This window comes from Camellia sinensis, chromosome 11, assembly GCF_055761805.1.
Source record: "Camellia sinensis isolate YWXY chromosome 11, ASM5576180v1, whole genome shotgun sequence".
Lineage (NCBI taxonomy): Eukaryota > Viridiplantae > Streptophyta > Magnoliopsida > Ericales > Theaceae > Camellia > Camellia sinensis.
The window spans coordinates 65,240,401-65,257,980 of record NC_138971.1 but is presented as its reverse complement, the minus strand read 5'-3'; the positions used below and the strand labels follow the sequence as shown (position 1 = coordinate 65,257,980).

Sequence of the window (17,580 nt, the reverse complement as noted above, 5' to 3'; positions counted from 1 at the left end):
TAGTTGCATTTTCTCTGATTACCAAGGCTAGTTACGAAAATATATCAATAAAGGTAAGAATAATTTTTTCATGTAAAGATAGATGCCTTTCTTTTCTCATCATAAGATAATTTTCTGTATGATTAGATGGTATGCTGATACATGCTTCTTTTTTTATTTATTTATTTATTTATGTATTTTGTGTATACATTAAGATGATTTGATAGTATGTAATCCCACTTAAGAAAAAAAGTTTAATCTATGAAGTGCCATCATCTAATACGTTTAAATGCAATATTTTACTCATAGAAGTATGAGTATTGCTTGCTATGTGCTGAATGTTTTATAGAAAGACCTTATTAGACAAATACCGAGCGAAACAGTCACTAAACTTACCAAGTTGCCTATATTGTTAGACAATAATTAGAATGAAGTGTACTGCATCTCTTAGTTTTGAATTGTCCTTGTCAAAATTAAATATGTAATATACACAAATGATGTATCTGCCTTTCCATAAAAATGAGGGGATAAAGATACCTAACTACTAACTCTTCAGAACCTATTGTAAGTGGAAAATTCCTTCAAAATTATCACCCCATTAACATGTATGAACTAAATGGGGGGAAGGAGAACATAATTTTCAGCTATATGTTTCATACCAAGTGAAACATTCAATATAAATGATGGTACTAAATAACCAAGTTTCCTAGATTGTTTAGACAATGGAAAAGGGCGAAATATTATTCTCTATATATGGATATATTAACAAATAAAAGCCCTAAACTTAATCCTATATTGGAATGAAGCATAGCTCATCGATCTCTCAGATTAGGACATGTTTAAAATTAAATTATGTACTCTAGATTAATTCCTTGGTTAGTCATAGTTTTGGAGCTAAGATCAAGCTTGACTTCATGAACCGGAATACAATCTTTAATCTCCATTCAAGACTCTGAAATTCTAGGTCATATAAATTAGCTCTTTCAAACCCTTAATTTATCATTAATTTGACCAGATAACTAATAGTTTAAAATATCAGCCGCTTTTAGTTTCAATTCATTTCAAAATCATGGACAATTATAGTTGAAAGATGTGCCCCAGGACTAACCAATAACTTCATATCGAGCTACACTGGTTTTGGTTGATTTAAGCTAAGATGGTCACATCTTTTCACATGGAGTTTATGGAACTCCATTTAGTTCTGTACTTGCATAATCATTATCTCTCATCTGTATCTTATTGTTGGGAAGAAGAATGTGTACAAAATATTTTATTGTAATCACTATGCTCTTGATTGCTTAAGCTAATCATGATGTCATTGTTTTATATGAAGCTGAATTTATAAATGGGCAAGCGTTGTGTCGACAGGTAAACAAACTTTTCTTCTTGATCAATTTAAACTTTTTTTCATTATTATTTATGTGCTTTTATTGATTAAATGTTTGACACTTTAGCAAATTAATACACGTGAATGCTTGTTCTGACAGTCATTTGAATGCTTGTTCTAACACTCAAAATTAGTGGGTACGTAATTGTCTTTTGATTGCTTCGTTTGTTTAATGGAAGCTGCGATATTTAAATTGCATTCTTTGACTGCTTTTAAATTGAACTACAGAGCGAGGGAATATTTGTGTTAATTGATTTTGCTGTTGTTACAGTGGGAAAAATTAATTGATCGCACCCCTTCGCCTCACATTTGTGATTGTTTCTTTGTTTCAATTATGTGTTCTTAGAGTTTGCTTTGTTGATTAATATTGAACTTCTAGGTCTATACCATGTTCAACGAGTCCTACACTTTTTATGGTTTGTTGCTGGAATTTGAAACATTACTTTGATGAAAGCAAAATTTATTTTAATTTGGATTTGTGCATTGTCTGTCTAAATTAAAGGTTTATTTTTGCTATTTTTGAGGGTAATTTAGTTTCACCCTGAACCTCAAAAGACGAGCAGTTTTTATTTTTTATTTCTTCACTATTTTCTTATCCATGGATTGTTCTTGGGCTTTTGATTTGATTGAGAATCTATAGAGGTGTTAACTATGCCAAATTCGACAGACAAAAAAGAATAGAGTATGGACTTTAATGGTGCTAGAGAATGATGACCTATGATTGACATTCTTCAAGCTTTCTATATTTGATCTTTTTATGATGACCTAAAGTAGTTTTGGGCTTAGTTTTATTTCTTGAATCTCAACTAGGACTTTATTTGTACCTATTGTTTGATTGATATCCAAAGTCTAGTATTATAAAACTTCCAACTACACTACAGGAAATATGGGGTTAGGCGGCTTTTTTTTAACGGCGTTTTTTAAAACGTTATTGTTTTTAATATTCAACGGCGTTTTAGAAACGTCTTGTTTTTCTGTAATTGAAACGGCGCCGTTTCAAGAATCAAAGACGTTTTTTAAACGCCTTGGAATGGTTTTTTGTTCGACCCCCTCCTTCCCTCCTGTTTCACCTTTATTTTGAATATGATAAGCAGTATAAGCGAAAATCTCAATCTCACTCTCGCGCTCTCACTCTCACTCTCACTTTCGCGGTCTCTCTCTCTCCGTCTCTCTCGCCCTCTCTGCACTGTTCGAAGTTCTCGCTCAAAATCGATTCAAATCGGTGATTCATCCGAGCCATTTCGAAGTTCTCTCTCAAAATCGATTCAGATCGGTAAGCTACTCTCTCTCTCTCCCCCTTTCTCTCTCTCGCTCTCTGTGCTGTCTAAACCCTAGTTATCTCTGTCAGTTCAGCTCTGTGATTTAGAGATTCAGCGTTGTAATTTTACTCACAATTCACTTGAATTTGTTGTTGCTTTGATTTTACAAGCTGATTTGTTGTACATTTTGCATGTATAATTTAAATATTAATGGTTTTGTACAGCCGATCTGGCCTTTTTATCAAATTAGATATGCTTGGTCTAATCAAGTATGTTTTCTACTTTGAAAAATTAGCAGATTGATAATTTAAATGTTAATGGTTTTGTTTATCTTACATTCTCAAACGGTGGAGGCTGGCCATCACTTGCTTGTGCTTTGTGTTTTTAATTAGGATTAAGATGTTATTATGTTGGTTTTTGTGAGATACAGAGGCTCTGGCCACTAGGCTAAACTCAAGTGTTTTGCTCTGGAAGCAAAACATTGAGAAAATAAGAAGCCAAAGATGTGGTGTGATTATAGCAAGAATTAGGTCAACTCCTGCTTAATATGGGAGAGAAGGTGGGGATTGCATAATGGTGTTTCATTTTGGTGGAAAAATGACTTGCTGTGCATATCCAATGATGAGTGGATAGAAGTAACTTAAATTGGTTCCACAGTGACTTTTTTTTCTCTCTGCATATAATGGGTGGGATTCTCTATATTTAATTCAAGTATATGCTTTTTAACTAATTGGTTTCCAATAAAAATTGGGAAGTGAATAATGGAGCTTTTTGGGTCTAAGAGAGATAGTACATTTTGTGTCCCAAATCCAGCCTAACCATAGATGGATCCCACATGAGTAGTTGGATCACACTTGCAATTATTTGAGAGCAAGGGTTAGTCTCGTAGGTGCGGTGCTTTCTGGTAGATGAAGTGCCTCTTCATTAGCCATCTACTATTTTATTTACTTATTTATAAAAAAAGAGAGCATAGTGCGCTACGCATCAATTAGGAAAAACCAAATAGCAAGAAAAATGATTAGCGAGAAATCAACCAACAAACAAAACACCTGATACAAAACTCCCAATACAATCTATACTTATACAGCCCAAAACTTGTTCGGATTCTTTCACCCAAAACATGTTCAAGTTTTCCAAAACTATGCATTAAGAACTTTTGTCTTTCCTTTTGTTATTTGTTTCTTAAAACTAATTAACACTTGAAAATTCTGAAAGAAAAAAGACATTTAAATGATATTGTATCCATAGATCATCCTCAGTTTGGCCGCAAATAAGGTACAAAAAAGACTATTTCACTGCTGTTGGGGCTTGAATTCCTTCGTCGTTGATTGAAATTTGGGAAAGCTTCAACTTGATGGTCTCAAACACTGAGTCCTGCATTTCTTCATTTGTCAACCATGACGACAAGCAAAGATCAATCAAATCATTGTTGGTCTTAGTAAGTGAACCATTCTTGAAGATTCTAGTCTTCCCAAACTTCATGATCCTCTCTAACTTCAACTGAGATGGATCTTCAGTGTAATTTTCTAGAATGCCTCTAATGGCACCGCACCAGATCGGTCTGGCTGTCCTAAGGAATTCATGCACAGCCAAAACTGGAAGGTTCACACTTCCCAAATCAGACTCACTCTGCCCACCTCTCCCGTGAAAATCCAACCCTCCAAGCTTCATTAGATCATAGGCATCTGCTAGGTCACTGTATGCTGTTGACAAAGAAGTGAATCAAGATATGAACAGTAAAAAGTCTTTAAAATCTGAAGAAAAAAAGCTATAGGGTTGTCAACGAAGTCATTTCCCTTTAATAAATAAATAAATAATCATCTAGCTACCATGTGAAAGAATTGTCTTGCATGTAACCGTACAGTTTAGATAACTATTGCATTGAATTTATGTACCAGTTTATTTGCTTGAATTTGATTTGTCCCGGCCTTCTTTGCATGCTTTTTCTCCCCCAACTTCATGTAAAACTAAGATGAAAAAGGAAAACAGACAAATGAACAAGTCACAGCCATGATTCTTTTCCTTTTCTTTTTTTTTTTAAATAAAAATTAATAAAACAGCATCAGTTCTTGCCTCTTTCCTCCTTTTTGCCCGTTCCTCACTTTTGAAATTGAACACAGCCAAGCTTTGTTTCATGCCTGACTTAGTTGAATTCTCAACCTGCTTGGGCCTGCACAACAGTAACTCTATGTCAAACCTCAGAAGGTCAAAACATCCAAGTAATGAAGCATTGCATATGATGTTTCATAAACCTGTTTGCATTCTGACGTGCTTTAGGAACAAGCTTCTCTGAGGCAGAAGGCTTAGGTTCATGAACAACCTTTTTTGTCTTCAATTCCTTTTCACTGCTAATGAGAAGTATTTTTTAGCAGCATACCCATTGCAGATATAGATTTTCCTTGTGCAGAAATTCGAAAGGAATAAATACCTTCTGTTATCATGAATAACTTTTGACTTTGAACTCTTAGGATCCTGTTAAGAATACCAGCCAATAACATGAGGGAAGAACAAATGAACAATATTCCAAAATAAGGGAATGCTACTTAAAAATATCAATGAAACAAAAACAAAAAAACAAAATGCATAATTGTCATTTTAAGAACATTAACTTGGGCCAGGGCAACATCCTATTGGAACCATTACTTCGGTATATTCAGAGGTACTTATAGATCATAAACAAATACTTGCCTCTGGTTTTGAAGTTCTGCATACCCAACGTGTGGTTAGAATGGCTGTGTGCGATGAGTGTTTTTCTGTTTTTGTGCTCTGTGAGTCTTCGCTTTTTGATCTAATATGTTTCTTTGCAGAGCATTTAGATGGCTCACTAGAAACATTTCTCTGAACCTGAGTGGAAGACTTCAATCTGGGCTTTGCAAGTTTGCTTTCCAATTTGGTCCCCACCTAGAGTCAGGGCATCAAGTAAGACACGTAAAAAGTACAATGGGGCAAGATCTGATTTTTCCATCCATGAAAAATATATTAAAAAAAATTGTATGCATGACGCAATCATGTGTTGTAAGATAAAACAAAGCCATAAAGCTCATCTTTAGACATATCTTCTGGTTCACTGCATTATTGCTCTTAAAAAATATACAGGAAGACAGTAGTTTTTGACCCACTAGTATAGAAAGAGAGAGGTGCTATCAAACTATAACATGCTAAAAACACAAACCTTGGGGCAAGATTCTTGTCGGTGCTCCAAATTAACACTATCATCTTTCCCAGTGGAGTGACAATTAGTCGACAGATGCACAGGCTTACATGTCAAACCCACATTTGCTGATTTGTCATTAAGGTTCTCTATGACTTCTTTTCCTTGCTCAGCATCAATGGCAGGTAAGCTTCCAGCTTCAGTTTGATATGCTTTGTCAGGGTTGACATGTTCAGGAACTTCTTGCTCAGCTTCATTGACATTGTTGAGATCAGTTTGAAACTGAGCTAGGAACTGATTTGTTCATGAACTCGAGTTATTGTTATTTTGGATCACAAGTTGTAGTCTTGTTATTGTTACTTTACGTGATTGGTTTGAACGTGGGCTAGTATTACAAGGTTTGCGTAGAGTAGACCACAAACCGGTCTTAATTTGGTAGTAAAATTATAGGTCCATGCCTTAAGCTCATTGTACTTTATCTTTATTTTGGTAATAAAATTTCTTGCCCAAAAAAATGGTTTGAGTAGAATATCAAATGGCTGAATTGAATAGTGAGAATTGAGAAAAACATCACAGTTTTTTAAAAAAAAAACTGAGTATAACTTGACAAATGGTAGAGGTTTGACTTTTTAAAGATAAGACATAATACTCTTGTTACTTCTGATATTCGACATCAGGTTGAAGTAATCAACCGGAAAGTCAAGGAGGATTGGGAGAAACAACAGGCTAAAGAGGTAGAGCATTGCATTGGCTTCTGTATGCCAGTTGTATCAAAATCTTGTATTGGTATCACGAACTTTTTTTTATGTATTTTATTTTATTTGTATGTTCATAGGTTAGTAATAAGGTAGCTTACAACGAATGAGCTATGGTCGCTCTATCGATTCGTTGTTGCTATTGCACATATGAAACTGAATTAATACTTCATTTGTTATTTGAATGGGAGTTATTATTTTATTTGTTAGTTTTATTATAGGTATTTGAATGGGAGTTAATATTTTGTATGTTAGTTTTATTATAGTTATTTTTTTATTAATTGAATGCGAAACCAAATTCAATATTTTCTTACAGGTATTCTTTTTAATTTAATCAAATAAAACTAGCACAATCTCAAAAAAAAAAAAAAAAACAAACAAACAAAGAAGATATAACGGTGTTTCCAAAAACGCCTCCTAAACCCTCAACAGTAACGGTCATATTATTTAAACAGATACGACGACGTTTCAAAACGTCGCTAAATATCGTTGGTGACGTCAGCGAGTGTATAGTGGGACATTTGGCGGCGTTTTTTAAAACGCCTCCTATACTAATATCACAACGTTTTTTAAACGTCGTAAAGATACAGCGACGGCCGCAGCTTCGACGTTTGGTACTGAACGCCACAAAATGAATTAGCGGCGTTTTCGATAGATATAGCGGCGTTTTTAAAACGCCACTAAAAGCCCCATTTCCAGCAGTGCTAGTTACCTGTTTGGAATGCACACAAGTTATTTATCACTTAAAAAATTGACATCATATGTACCTATGGTTTTAGTCAGTAATGTTATATTCCTAAGTATTTATTCATAATGATTTCTTATTCGGCAATATAAATCTCATGAATTTGATATGCAGTTTTTTTAGTACATTATTTGACATACTTATTTTATTAATATTCACAGGGAGATCAAAATTCTCCAGTGATAATAATACCATTGGCCATAAGGGATGTTTTCGGCATGATTCAAGATGCAAGTGTGCCGAGAAAATTTATTAGGCTTTGAAGTACTGTTCTGTTTTTCTAGGTTACCTGTTGATTTACTGTTATGAAGGCATCTTCCTTTTTCTCCTACTATTTTAGGTTTTCTTTGGAATACTTTACTATATTTGTATCTACATTTTGCCTTATGCTTCAAATTGTACCTTGGGTTGTGATAAATTCATCTTAGTTTAGTAATAAAATTATAGGTCCGTCGTGCCTTGAGTTCATTGTACCTATCTTTAATTTGGTAATAAAATTTCTTGCCCACAAATATGGTTTCAGTAGAATATCAAATGGCTGAATTGGAGAGTGAGAAAATGTGTTGAGAAAAATATCTTAGTTTTTTCAAATAAGTGAGATTGTATGCTGAGAAAAACATGGTCACAGTTTTTTACAAAACTGAGATCTTATTAACATTTGATCTCAATTTTAAAGCCTTTTATCATGGCTAAAAACTGTGATGGGAAAAATGTACAAACAGTCGCATCCTCATCCATCACCGTTTTTGTGTTAGAAAAAACTGAGATTAGAAGTTTAAGGTACCTTTAACCAATTTTGTAGTAGTGAATGGTTGTGTAATGGGTCTGTGAGAGTGGGAGTGGTGGGGCTGTGGTGGAAGGTTGGGCTAGTAGGACTGAGTAAGGAATCCGTATAATCTACAAACGTAACCTGTCCAGTTCAATCTGGTAGGTTTGGTTTTATTTTTTTAATTTGTGGTTCGGTTCTGAATTGGAAAATTGAGGTACTGTAGTTCACGGATTGGTTCCGGTTTTCAATTCATGGTTGCGGATTAAAACCGATTCAGACCGCTTGTCATGTATTCTATATTTTTTTTGACTTGAAATAATTATTTTGGGATATAAGTTTCATGATTTCAACATCTCTGTGAAGTCTTGTTTCTTTAGTTTTTGATTGGTAAGGTGGAGTGAAAATATTTGCTCATTTTCCTGTACTTTGGCCAATTTTATGTGTATTTGCTCAATGCATCACCATTCTATTCCAATCTTCTAGTAGGAATGTCTGTAATTTAGAGTAGTTATAATTTTAACAAATCTTCTATGTACATGTTGAGATTATGTAAAACCATAGTTTCAAACCGATCCAAATTGTATTTAAATGGTTTGGTTCGAATTGGTTTTATGATTTAAACGGATTGGTTTGGCTCTAATTCTTATGGAACCATAGACAATATAGGTTCTGACTTTAGCCCAAACCGAACCAATCCAGACCTTGCTCCACCCTTATGGGCTAGGGCTAGAGTGATGATGAAAGTGAGTGGTGGTTGATTTTTGCCGGAGTTGTTAAGGTGTGATTAACAGAGTTGTGTGTTGGAACTAGTTTTACCTGCTTCTTTATCTGTTTGCTGAATTTTATTGCAATTGTTTTTAACCATTCAATGTTCTTTAAGAGAAAGTAGATACAGAGGTGTTGGGTTTTCTTGAAGGTGGAAGCTGTGGACTTGAGCTATTGGAGCAGAGCATGACAATTAGATTTGATTTGAAGAAGCTATGTCAATGGTTATATTGTCATGAGCTTTTTGTTTAATCCATTCATTTTATTGCTTCAACTTTCCTTGTTAGTGATTTGGTGGTGAATTCATATCCGGCAACTTAGAATCCATAATTTCAGAGATTTACTACTTTTCTTGTTAGTGATTTGTAGTGGACAATTCATATTCTTTTTTCGGCAATGATTGGTGGCTACAAATTCTGTGGCTCAAATAGCCCGGAAATGCCAAAACGACATCGTTTTAGGACAAGTAGAATCCACGATTCGATAAAATAGTTTGAATCTATGTTGAATTGGTAGGTGTACATGGATCAAAAAAGTGAATTTCGTTCTGATTAAAGTAAATAAAAAAAAAAAAAAAGCAATTAGGGTTGGCAATAATGAGCCAAGCTAGTATTTGCAGTGAATCCCCCTGTTAAATAGTCATGCATTACGATAGGAACTCTTAATTTTCTGGCAAATACGGCTCCTTTATGGAAGATGGATAAATTCCTAGATCTAAGATATGAACGAAATTACAAAAAAAAATTCTACCCATAACATCTATGTTAGCTTTTTGTCTGAATACATTACAAAACAATTTCGAAAATGCTAAAACGACGTCGTTTTGGCATTTTCGGGCCATTTGAGTTACAGAATTTGTGGCTACCAAATTTTTTCCTTCTTTTTTGGTTTGGCTATATTGGCATGAGCTTTTTTGTATAATCAATTCATTTGATTACTCAAAATTCTTGTTCCCAATGAAGAACAAGAACAAGTTGGAATTGACATGATAACACACTGGACCAAATTTGGCTCATAATTGTATATCCTTCCTTCGTATATAAGAGGGCTCTTAAGGGCATAAGCTGTTTGGCCAGGTCCATGTCAGAGACATAACTAAAATGAAAATTTATTTTTGTTGATACTTATTTCATGATTTAATTGTTATTGATGTTTTAGATTTTTTTTGTTCAGTACTTTCATGTCTAGTTCACAATACACATTTTGAGTGTATACATGACGGGGCGGGACTTGAAAGTTTCTCAGATACGTTGCTTGCACTTGACTTTGGGCTGAGAAGTAAAATTCTATAATATATTTTTGCTTTTTCTTCTTCTTGTTGGATATGCCGCTTGCAGTGGCGTAGCTAAGATTTCAGGTCAGTGAGGTCATTAACAACTATCATCAGTATCATTATGTCAATATATCTTCTACACAACTTATATCAAAATCAAATATTATTTTATAATTTTATATATTTTCAATCATATTGACAAAATAATTTAAATTTAATAAATTACACATAAAACTAAAGTTGAGAAATTAATACTTCAACAAAATCAAGCAAAGATTTACATTACATAATTATTCACAAGTTTTCATTTTTTAAAATTACTATTTAATAATCTTATTACTTATGCTATCAAATATTTTTTTTCCCCAGTATATATGGCGAAATAATCATTTGATTCAATCATCACTTTGACTAAATTAAAATTTTTTCACTTTGCATCAAGCAAAAGATCTTTTCACAATTGTAGTTGTAATTGGTAGAATTGATGATCATGACAATTATAGTTGTTATTTTCACTACAATTATTTATAAATTTTCTCCAAAATTTGTATTCTAATGCAAATAAAGAATCACATATGTGTAATTTTAAACACTAAAAACAAATATTTAGAGTATATTTATAATAAAGTTAAAAAGGAATAATAATTCTCTTTTTTTTCTCTGGGTTTAATTTTGTAAAATCTAAAATATTTTAAATAAATTATATATTTATTTTTAAAAAATTTCAAAATTGAGTGATGTCATGTCAAGTGACACACCTCACTATACACTAGCTCCACCAGTGGCCGCTTGCAGTTGGCATTGGTGTTCTCTGCAATTATGATGGACCTAAACTAGATTGCTACAATTAGCAAAATGGCAACAGAGAAGTCATTATGACCACAGGTATCACATGTTTAGTTTTTGGACCATATGGATAATGATCATATGACTATAATTTTGGTTGTGTTTGTGATTCTTAAATTTTGCTAAAAATAGAGGAAAAAAAACTCAGTATTAGAATTAGGTCCGTCAATAAATCAAATTTAATCTACAAATTAGCATTGTTACCCTGCTGGTTGTATGTATTCCATTTTTGCTGCTCTACTTGTTTCCTTGTAGAAAAATGACGCAGCAAAGCAAGCACTAATTCTGACTAATTATTGTAGTTTAGAGATATGCTTTAACCTGTTTGTTCTTAATTTAAATTGCTATACATTAATTGGTGCACTACCATGTTAAGACAAAAACCCCCTTGCTATGCTTCTAGTAATTTTCCCCTACCTCACCATGTGCAGCTTTCTTTTGACCATTTTTGTGTATGGCCAATATATACATCTCTCTTGAGTTTTGGTAATTGTGACTTTGCTATACATTGACGCTGTATTTGGTTAAAGGATTTAGAAAAGAATTTGAAAAATGAAAAAGAAAAGGTATGTGAACTAGGTGAAATGTAAGTATATTTTATTCACATTTCATCTATCTTTTTTATTTTTCTTTTCAAATCTCTTAACCAAATACAGTATAAGTGATTCACTTCTTCCAATTGGATATATTGATGTAATTAAAGACATATGGAGCCATGACAAGTGTCAGAATAGTTAGGGAGAGAATAAATAATTTTTCAATAACAATAGTTATGAATCACTACGTGAAATATATGGATGCATAGATTCTTTTGTGAAGATATATTGACATATGTATGCTTTTTTTTTTTTTTTTTGAAGAAAAGGGATTTACATTTTTATTACGGCTAAAAATTGTAAAGAAAAAGAAAAGGTATGTGGATTAGGTGAAATGTAAGTATATTTTATTCACATTTCATCTATATTTTTTATTTTTCTTTTCAAATCTCTTAACCAAACACAGTATAAGTGATTCACTTCTTCCAATTGGATATATTGATGTAATTAAAGACATATGGAGCCATGACAAGTGTCAAAATAGTTAGGGAGAGAATAAATAATTTTTCAATAACAATAGTTATGAATCACTACGTGAAATATATGGATGCATAGATTCTTTTGTGAAGATATATTGACATATGTATGCTTTTTATTTTTGAAGAAAAGGGATTTACATTTTTATTACGGCTAAAAATTGTAATGAAAAAGAAAATGTATGTGAACTAGGTGAAATGTAAGTATATTTTATTCATATTTCATCTATTTTTTTCATTTCTCTTTTCAAATCTCTTAACCAAACACAATATAAGTGATTCACTTCTTCCAATTGGATATATTGATGTAATTAAAGACATATGGAGCCATGACAAGTGTCAGAATAGTTAGGGAGAGAATAAATAATTTTTCAATAACAATAGTTATGAATCACTACGTGAAATATATGGATGCATAGATTCTTTTGTGAAGATATATTGACATATGTATGCTTTTTTTTTTTTTAAAGAAAAGGGATTTACATTTTTATTACGGCTAAAAATTGTAATGAAAAAGTTAGCCAGGCAATCACGCTCACATACATTACATTTTTCAACAAATGCTAGGTAGCTCAAAATTTTGTGGCTCAAATGACTCAAATCACTCAAAACGACGTCGTTTTGACAGATTTTAAGTATAAAACGACGTCGTTTTGACAGATTTGAGCCATTTGAGCCACAAAATTTTGAGCTATCAAATATTTTCCTACATTTTTTTATTAAAAAGATGAGACTAAAAACTTAAGGTCAGGATTAAAACCGTAACCTTTTACCATTATTTTGCCTCCGTTTGGGAAGTGGGTTGACTTTTTGGCTTTTTGACTTTTTTGGCTATTTTAACCTGGGCTTAAAAGTTTGGTTTGGGAAGGACTTTTTGACTTTTTGATTTTTTTGAATTTTTTTGTGAGAGAAGAATGTAATGATTATGTGTTAAATATGATATTTTATTTGTTATGACTAAAATAACTTATTTTATTTTTTGTAATTAAAATAGTCAAAAAAATTCAAACTATAGCTTCCCAAACGAAGCCTTTGACATTTTACGATCATTGTAGTAGTTCCACGGAAAGCTTCACAAAGTAAATAAATAAATATTTGACTCATTTAAGAGTCCTTGATGTGGGACCTAATAGGGAGGGAACCGCCCAACAAATATCATATTTTTTCCGTTTCAAAATACTATTCGTTTATTCTATTTTTGATTATATTAAAATAGTAAATTTTTTTTTTAAAAAAATCAAGATTTAAAATAATATGAATTTTTTATTTTGTCTTTCTTTTAAATTTATTAACAATACAAAAACTATAATTATGATAACTGATATTTCTTAAAAAATATATTATCAAAGGATAATTTTGAAAAATTAATTTTTTTAAAATGTAATAATTATTCTACTGTTGACTACATATTTTGTATAAACCAATTACAATTTAATTGGTTTTCATGAGACCTACGTAATACTAGATCAACAAAGAGATACAAAGTGATGTGGTTTCAACGGTTACTTATATTCAAATTCAAATTCAAAATCGGAAGGGAAGCCTAACTGCAAGTATTGGCATAGTGGAGCTAATTACAAAGCAACATGATCAGCGATCATGGAGGAGCAGTTCGACGGTTAGAAGTGCAGTTCGATAATTCTCCTTAAGAAGTATAAATAGCAGAGAAGACCCTAGAAAAAACACCAGACTCAGATCCAGAAAACCAGTTTTATCTACTTTATTTTCTTTCCAGTTTTACATTTCTTGTTCTTTGTATTTCTATACTTTAAAATTCCTGCACTGCACTTTGTTCATAGGAGTAGTTTCAAGTAAATTGTTGTTGTAAACCTCTACGAGGCTGAATTGGATCATTGTAAGTCTTTCGTTTTACTTAATGAAATACTGCAATTGTTCTTCATATTAATCATTGTCAGTTTATACCTCCTAAGTAAAACCACCAGTAAAAGTCCTCTTCATTGAGGCTGAGAGAACTAAAACACAATCGTCTGATAATTGGTTGGCAATTAAATTTCTGTAAGGACTAATTGATCTTTGTTGGCACGCTCACAATTACAAAAATAACCTTCGAAAGCCAAAAAAGCCAACGTATATTTTTGGTACGCCCAGTGGGACTAATTGAAATGGCTAGACGTAGGTGACAAGGAGAAAATGAACGCTTGGAAGAAGACGTGGAAAGAGAGGTAGAAATACCTAATCCAAAGGATAATGTGATAACACATCCTGTGGAAACACCCATCTTATCAGAACCTATGGTCGAACAGACCAACACTTCGGAACAAGTACCACGTGTTCATAATATTGGACGAGGCCAAGGAATTTGACAATCCACTGTTCCATCTACTCAGCCAATGAATCCATGGGGTGGCCTAATAGATGCCATGGGACAGCAGTTAATGAACACAATGGAAAAGTGGACAACATCATTTTTGGATCGAAGGAATACCCACCAACCAACAAACACAAGACATATGGAGGAAATTCCGAATGTCCCTCAGCAAAGTTTGGCTAAAGATAAACAGCCTATGCAAATTAATGGACATTCTAATGGTCAAACTGGTAATCAAAACTATGAAAGACCATCACCTCAGTCTTGGTATGAACCTATTTCGAGACCTATGGCAAGTCAAAATGCCTCATTACTTAACAGTGAAGCCATGCAAATTGGTGGATCTAGTCCAGTACAAGAAAATGGCATAAGGATGATTCTGAATCCCATGTTCAAAGCCATACCTGGCACAAGGGGGTTCATTAACCCTTTATTCAAATTTGTACCCTGGGGGTTGGAAGGTTTTCCTACAAATGGAAGAGACACAACACATGTTCCAACACTTTTCGCAGGTCCTTTTGCAGAACAGGCTCAAAGAGGTCATCCATACCCTCAACAGCAGCTAATACCACAGGGACAACCAGTCCCAAATATACCACCCTATGGACTAAAAGGACCCCAAGCACAAGGTTGTCCACCAAATCCTCTGTTTGTTCCTCCAGTAGTCGTTCAACAGGCACAAAATATGGTCCCTAGGGACCAAATTGCTGACATTGTTAGAGAGATGTGTGGATCAATGGCTCGGGGGGTTCAAACTCCTGTGTACAGGAAGCCATATCTAGAATGGGTAAATAGGGTACATGAATACCCAAGGGGGTTTAGAACACCCGACTTCACTATTTTTTATGGAAATGGAAACCAGTCAGTGGTTGAACATATTGCTAGGTTCATTGCTCAGTGTGGTGAATTTACTAACAATGACTATATGACGTTAAGATTGTTCCCAAATTCTCTAACTGGGGTAGCCTTTCTATGGTATATTAACCTTACACCTGGCTCTATCCAAACTTGGCAACAAATGGAAGAGGCATTTCATGCCCAATTGTTCCAAACAGAGCAAGAGGTTTCTATGGCAGACTTGACAAGATTGAGTTAAAGGCCTGATGAGAAGGCTACTCAGTTTATTGCCAGATTTAAAAGAGTACGAAATAAATGTAGGATCATCTTACCAGAGCCTGAATTCGTGAGATTGGCTCAAAATGGTTTAGAGTTTAGGCTTCGAAAGAAGTTTGACTAAACTGAGTTTAGAGACTTAGTGGAATTAACCTATAAGGTGTCTAGGTATGAAGCATTACTAGAAGAAGAACAAGATCGAAGTAATACATCATACAAGACGTATTATAGAGATCCTAATTATGAGATTGATGCAGCAGAGATTGTAGGGAAAGAACCTCTGATCTGTGAAGCATTAATTCATAAAGACACAACAATTGACCAGCAGTTTAAAAAGAAAGACCTTCATAGGAAATACTCTTTCGATTTAACAAAGGCATATGACATTTTTGATCGTTTGCTTGCTGCGAATTTCCTGAAGTTACCGAAAAGAGTTAAAACTCCATCTCCAGAGGAGCTTAAAGGAAAAATGTATTGTAAATGGCATAATTCTTGGTCTCACTCAATTAAAAACTGTATTGTTTTTCGAGACAGGATCTAAGAGCAGATTCAAAAAGGGAGTTTAAAATTCCCAGCTAAAGCATAAAAGTCCATGGGGATTGATACTAATCCATTCCCAGAAATTAGAGAGGTGGCAGCCAATGTTGTTATGCCAGACTTCTAGAACTTGTCCTTGAAAAAATTGGAAGAAGTCAATGTACAGATGCACGTTACCAGTCAGACAACTGCCAAGAAAGACACTGGAAATCTACCAGTTATTGGACAAGATTTCTCAGACCAGAGGGAAGACTCTGATGAAGAAGCACTGGATGGCGATTCTTTAGAAGCAGCTGTCATGCAAAGAATGTGTCCTAGATGCAGGCTGAGCTATAAGTGGTTGAAGGGGCTTTCCAATTGATGGGAAACAATATTAAAAGGATGTGCAGAGGCATTCTAAACCAACCAGTGCTTATAACAAAAGGCCATATCCAATTGGTATGAAGTAGCAGCAATTAATGGTTGAGCCAAAAGTCACTAGGATGCATTCCAAAGGCAAGAGACCTCTACATGAATCTAGGCCACCTAACTATTACAGAATGGAGGGAAATCATCTTGAAAGAAGATCTGAAAGTGGTTCAAGTTATGAGATCAAAGCCAGGGATTGGCATCCTAGACCAGTCTCACACAAGACAGAAGGTTGCCACCTTTATCGAAGGCCTGAATTGGGCCCAAAACAGGAAGTCAGGGCTAAGCCGTGGCCTTCACAGCTAGCTTTGAAGATGGCTTCGAAGGAAGAAATAAATAGTTCAACAGATGGGTCAGTAGTTCGTGGGTACCTGGAGTTCCAGATTTGTTTGTCATGCAGAACAAACCTACGGAGATGTCTACCCAAAGAAGTATTGTTGGAAACCAAGGTAGGATGGTCAAACGTCCTTTGGTGTCTCCAAACAATTGGGTATTACTTAAGCACCCGAAAACAAAAGAACCAAGCATGGTGTAGAAACCCCATTTTTGACCGACCTTAAGACTCAGACATCATCGATTGAGCACTCGGTGATGGCGCATGTTGTGCTCGTTTTGAGGTTTTAGAGTTTCGGCTGAGAGCCTTACCCCCGGACCTCGGGACCCCTTCGTGCTTTGCCTCGGTTTGCAAACCAGGTCTTGTTTTCTCTTCTCGAAGGGAGGAAAAGGTCTTGTAGACCATCTCTCAGTGGCCGTAGGCTACTTTTCGTGGTCGCAGGCCACTGTTCCCGTTTGAAGACCAGTTTCTGATTTTCGGAGCAGTCGGCCGCGCGTCTCGGTTCGGGACCGTTTAACATTCTCCGTTTGGCACGATTTTTGGCAGACACCTTGTTTCCTCTGTCAAGGGAGACACTGTGGCCTGAGAGACCACCTTTGTGGTCGCACACCACTTTCGTTGCTTAACAACCTGTTTTCGAGGCACCAGGCTGCGCGTTTTGACCCCCGAACCCTCGTTTTGCATTATTTTTGGCATGGACCTTGTTTCATTGCTTGGGAGGTGGTACAAGGGTGGGAGACCACCTTTTCTCCTTGGAGACCACTTTTCTCCTGCCAGCTGGTTTTCTTGTCAGGAAGCTGGTCTCCTTGGTTTTTGAGCCACATTTGCTGGTCTCCCACCATACCACTAGCTTGCATT

General features: G+C 34.6%; 1 protein-coding gene and 1 long non-coding RNA gene across 2 annotated transcripts; one reads left to right on the top strand and one right to left on the bottom strand.

Moving 5' to 3' along the window:
- The first annotated feature begins 60 nt into the window (after window positions 1–60).
- Window positions 61–9,387, top strand: LOC145801989 (uncharacterized). Its single transcript, XR_014343965.1, has 2 exons — window positions 61–1,503; window positions 7,438–9,387. It is a non-coding gene; the product is annotated as an uncharacterized LOC145801989 (long non-coding RNA).
- On the bottom strand, window positions 4,541–6,973 carry LOC114301037 (uncharacterized). Its single transcript, XM_028245935.2, has 6 exons — window positions 6,911–6,973; window positions 5,798–6,070; window positions 5,314–5,526; window positions 5,054–5,097; window positions 4,878–4,970; window positions 4,541–4,795 (listed from the first exon to the last, which is right to left on the bottom strand). The coding sequence occupies exons 1-6, from the start codon at window positions 6,971–6,973 to the stop codon at window positions 4,663–4,665; spliced, it is 819 nt and encodes a 272-aa protein (XP_028101736.2). The 3' UTR covers window positions 4,541–4,662.
- Window positions 9,388–17,580: the final 8,193 nt, after the last annotated feature.